Raw genomic sequence first — 4,775 nt, 5'->3', positions numbered from 1 at the left:
AGATCCATATTTCAATTTCTTCTTAGGGGAAATCGATCAAATACTTGTTGGAAAATTGATACAAGAAAAATTTCAAATACACTCCAATGAATTCAATTCCCCCAAACATGCAATTCACAGAAACCACAAAGAACACGCTTCAATTTCAAAGAAAAAACAAGCCGTAAGTCAACCATGGAATTAACTTCACCCTAACTTAACGTGTTCAACCAATAAACGAGTTGATTCTTGCACACCACAAGAGAGCCGAATTACCACACAACCAAATATAACCCCAAGGCAAAAAACAACCGATGCAACCTAATGATTCACGAGCTCGCCCCTGTGCACCTTGGAGAACTGTAGAAGGGGAGGTAGACGAGACGATGGAAGGTGATGAGAAGTGGGTTATGGGAGAAGAGGAGAGCAAGGTTATTTGGTGTGATGTAATGAAAGTGGGATATGGCTGCTTGGACGATATGGAGAAGAGAAGAGTGATGAGATCTAGGGATTTATGTTGGAGAAGATGAAGATATAAGGAAGAAGATGAGAGAGATCGTGTTATAATCAGCGGCGGGGTGGGCGCGCATACTAACAGGGGCGGGCGTGCATAGGTCATGGGCTAGGGTTAATATGTATTCGGGAGCTGCACGGGCGCGCTTAAGAAGTAGTGCGGGCGCGCATATATTTTGGGTTGTTGGTTAATATTTGCTCAGGAAAGGAGCGGGCGCGCATAAGGTTCGTGACCATGTGTGGGCGCGCTTAATGTGTTGAGAGGGCGCACATAAACTTCTGTCTGGAATCCTTTTACACTTCACAGTATGCGCGGTCGCGCCTTTGGACATGTGCGGGCGTGCATAGGCGTCTGACTTGGGGTACCTAAAACCTTGAAAAATTCAAGAAATTAGAGGAAGAATAAAGAGAGGAATAAGCAATGCACTAAGAAATAATGAATGAACAAAATTAAAAGAAAAACTAAACCAAAAGAAAAATAAAACAAAAATTTTGGGTTGCCTCCCAAATAGCGCTTGGTTTAGAGTCATCAGCCTGACTTTCATCAGTTTTAAGCAGGGTCATTGAGCAGAGTGCCCTCAACGTTCCGCACTTCATTGCCAAGATAATGCTTGACCCGCTGCCCGTTCACTTTAAACGTTCTCCCATCTAGACAGCGCAACTCGATGGCGTCGTGCGGAAACACTTGCTCCACAATGAATGGTCCGGACCAATGTGACTTCATCTTACCTGAAAATAATTTGAAACGAGAGTTAAATAAAAGCACATGCTGGCCTAGTTCAAATTCTCGTCTCACAATTTGTTTATCATGCCACTTCTTCGTTTTTTCTTTATAGATCTTGGCATTCTCATATGCTTCATTGCGAAACTCATCTAGCTTATTCAATTGTAATTTCCGCAACTCCCCGGAAACTTTAAGATCCACGTTTATATTCTTCACAGCCCAAAATGCCTTATGCTCCAATTTTAACCACAAATGACAAGCTTTTCCATACACCAACCTATATGGAGACATCCCAATAGGTGTCTTGAAGGCGGTGAGATAAGCCCAAAGAGAATCGTCCAGCTTAGTTGCCCAATCTTTCCGATTCACTTTCACTGTATTTTCCAAGATTTGCTTAATTTCCAGATTAGAGATCTCTGCTTGGCCATTGGTTTGCGGAAGGTACGAACATGCCACCTTATGCCTGACACCATACTTTGTGAGCAAGGTATTAAAAATTTTTTTATTACAAAAATGTGTACCTTCATCACTGATTATAGCTCGTAGAGTGCCAAACCTAGTGAAAATATTCTTTTGCAGAAATTTTACTACAACATGAGCATCGTTAGTAGAGGTGGCAATTGCTTTCACCCACTTCGAAACATAATCGACAGCTAGTAAAATATAAGTGTAACCAAAGGAAGGAGGAAACGGACTCATAAAATCGATACCCCACACATCAAAAAGTTCAACCTCTAAAATATTTGTGCGGGTTAATTCATGCTTTCGAGAAATATTCCCAGTCCTTTGACACTTATCACAAGATTTCACCAAGGTATAACTATCCTTAAACATAGTAGGCAAATAAAAACCAGATTGTAGTACCTTAGCCGCAGTCCGTGATGCTCCGAAGTGGCCTCCATATGGTGCAAAATAAACACTGAACTACACAATTAAATAAATTAAACATATGATTTTGAAAATATTTTAAAAATGATGACATCAAAAAAATTAAAATATTAATTCAAATATTATTAATATATAAATTTCTTTAAAACTTACAGACTTTGAGGCGAGATCTCTCGAGTTTCTTACAACCGGCAGTAGGCACAACCCAAACCAAGACCTCGCTTTGATAACAACTGAAATGACATCGCCCAGTATTAATATTAATAATCAAATAAAATACGAATTTTTAAAAAACATTTGGCATGATTTATCTGTTTATATTAAAATCCATTTAGTCATAGACATCAAATTAAAAATACAACCGACAAAACATAAAAACTAGACCGGGAAAATGAAAGAGAACCTAGGGTAAAAAGTTCGACATCACAAAAATCCAAAATTTAACAATTTAATCCTTACAGACCAAGAAACAAATCTTAAAAATCATTATATTTACATTTACCAAATAAACAAAATAAATACTTCATAACATTTAAATTCGAGTAAACTTTGCGGAAGACTGACATAGGTCGGAGGGATGTGACGTGCCCGCATCGCAGTTCACTCGAGAGTCATGCCCCTCGATCTCAACAAAAGTCTAACCTGCACCAAGCATAGTAGTGAGCCTAAAGGCCCAACAAGATTGTACTAGAAATAACGAGGGTTAAAAATATATGCATCATACTAAAAATAATAATAAGTATACGATGAATTCTCGCGAAAGGAACACAACACATGCCCGAAGTAGAACCTTCACATTATGTAATGAAAAACATAACATTTATGTACATTTCCTTTTTAATTAACTTGTGAATTTAGATCCTCGATTGTGACTATGGTTTTGATCGATCAATGACTACAGTGCTATGCCGGCAAGACACCTAGATTTCTCTCCGACACCACATTTCCCCTTTTCCTTTAATTTGGTAGGGGATCCGAGATGATTTTCGGCCGCACACTACACGTCTGATTTGGTTGGGTAGCTGGGATGTCTCCCAGCCGCACACTACATGCCTAATTTTGGCAAGTGAGCCAGGGAATCCCCCGACCGACATTGCACGCATAAGTCACAAACAACTCACCTCATTCATTAACTTTACATTTAATTTAAACTTTTCACATTTAACTTTTCACCTTTTCACCTTTTCATATTTTCATCTTTTCATAATTTATACTTCGGGACTAAAACAAGAATAATTTGAAGTCAACTCACGCGAAGGATAAACGCATTGAATGAATGAAATAACACGATCCAAAAAGATAATATAAATTTTGAATTAATGGATGAATGATGTGTAAGTGTCCACCCTTAGGCTTAAGGACCTTTCTAGCATCACTTAGACTTATACCCAATAAGGGTCAACCCGGGCGTTTGGCCTGTACGGCCCATAACCTAGCCCATTCGTATCCAAAAGATATTTCGTTCGAACCGACACCTCAAACACATCTTATATCACTCTTAGGATCAGTATTTACCCTTTTATGACAAACTGAACATCCCAATCAAATTGGTTTCCCAGACAACCCCTAACTTTTTCCGAAAAATCTGCTCATGACACTTCACCTTAAACCAATCCCTTTCCTACCCGATTCTTATCCGAAATAAGCCTAAATTGAAAGAACATGACCCTAACATCACACACCATCGGAGAATTCAGGGTAGCCCCTGTCCAAACCTCAAGAAGGTCACGACCAGATCCCATTTCCTAGAGACGAGCCGCATAGACTAGAAAATTCTGTTGTGGCTCTCCTATTGCTAAGGCATCTCAAACCCCTTCCTCATGGCCTACCACACCAAGAATTTATACAAACTCCCTCTAAGACTTCCTAAAAGACCAGCAAGAGCACTTGAGCTAGTCACTTTCCCGGTGCTAGGTCAAGTAAAATGTTTGACCCTATACGATCACCCGACACCCACAAACACTATAAACCAACACCCCATCCAAAATCCACCAAGTCCAGCCCCTACTGCTCATCTAACACACTTCCGAGATGACATTTACATCCTAATATCACCTCTTGGGAAGCCTCTTAACCCCCTAATCTATCTCATCAAATTTTTTATTTCAAACGCCCCAAACTCAAGCCAAATTTTCATCTTTTCAATACATATACATTAAAGGTCTAGCATATCACAATATATAACATATAACCACCCATATACACATTATATTGGATCAAAAATTGCCATGTGCAAATCTGATTTTTCATCCTATACATCCAAATTTCCATTGAAATGCAAGAATCCCATCCAAATAGATTCATAAAAACATGCTAGCAATGAAAGATGAACAAAATCAACTTCAAGCCCCCAACCAACTGAGTTTTGAACCCATACACCCCATACGCACAAAATAATTTTCATAAAATTCGAAATCGAAGAGGAAAAACCAAGAAAAATATATATTCTATGCTTTGGTTTAAAAATGAGTCAAAACTTGCCTAGTCTTAACAAAACCAAGAAGAAAAGGGAACGGCCAAGGGGAGGGCTTCGACGAGCAACTGGGATTATCCTCCTATGGTGGTCCTCGGGGCAGCACGGCGGCGGTTGGTGGCTGGTATGGGCAGCCGAAGTGGAGGGGAAGAAGAATGGTGGTGCCCGATGTGATGGGAGAAGAAAATGTAGAGTGTC

At 39.6% G+C, this 4,775-nt stretch overlaps 1 protein-coding gene across 1 annotated transcript; it reads right to left on the bottom strand.

Annotated features, from left to right (window-relative positions):
- Positions 1 to 1,042: 1,042 nt before the first annotated feature.
- LOC140862744 (uncharacterized) lies at positions 1,043 to 3,846 on the bottom strand. Its single transcript, XM_073265780.1, has 3 exons — positions 3,787 to 3,846; positions 1,738 to 2,140; positions 1,043 to 1,590 (listed from the first exon to the last, which is right to left on the bottom strand). The coding sequence occupies exons 1-3, from the start codon at positions 3,844 to 3,846 to the stop codon at positions 1,043 to 1,045; spliced, it is 1,011 nt and encodes a 336-aa protein (XP_073121881.1).
- Positions 3,847 to 4,775: the final 929 nt, after the last annotated feature.

This window comes from Henckelia pumila, chromosome 4 (assembly GCF_033568475.1).
Source record: "Henckelia pumila isolate YLH828 chromosome 4, ASM3356847v2, whole genome shotgun sequence".
NCBI lineage: Eukaryota > Viridiplantae > Streptophyta > Magnoliopsida > Lamiales > Gesneriaceae > Henckelia > Henckelia pumila.
This window is presented reverse-complemented; position numbering and strand designations above follow the sequence as displayed.

Coding starts and splice junctions, on each gene's coding strand:
- LOC140862744 (XM_073265780.1), bottom strand. CDS start 3,846: ATGGGATCTGGTCGTGACCTTCTTGAGGTTTGGACAGGGGCTACCCTG. Junction 2,141..3,786: donor CTACCCTGAATTCTCCGATG/GTGTGTGATGTT, acceptor TTAATTGTGTAG/TTCAGTGTTTATTTTGCACC. Junction 1,591..1,737: donor AGCTATAATCAGTGATGAAG/GTACACATTTTT, acceptor TGGAAAATACAG/TGAAAGTGAATCGGAAAGAT.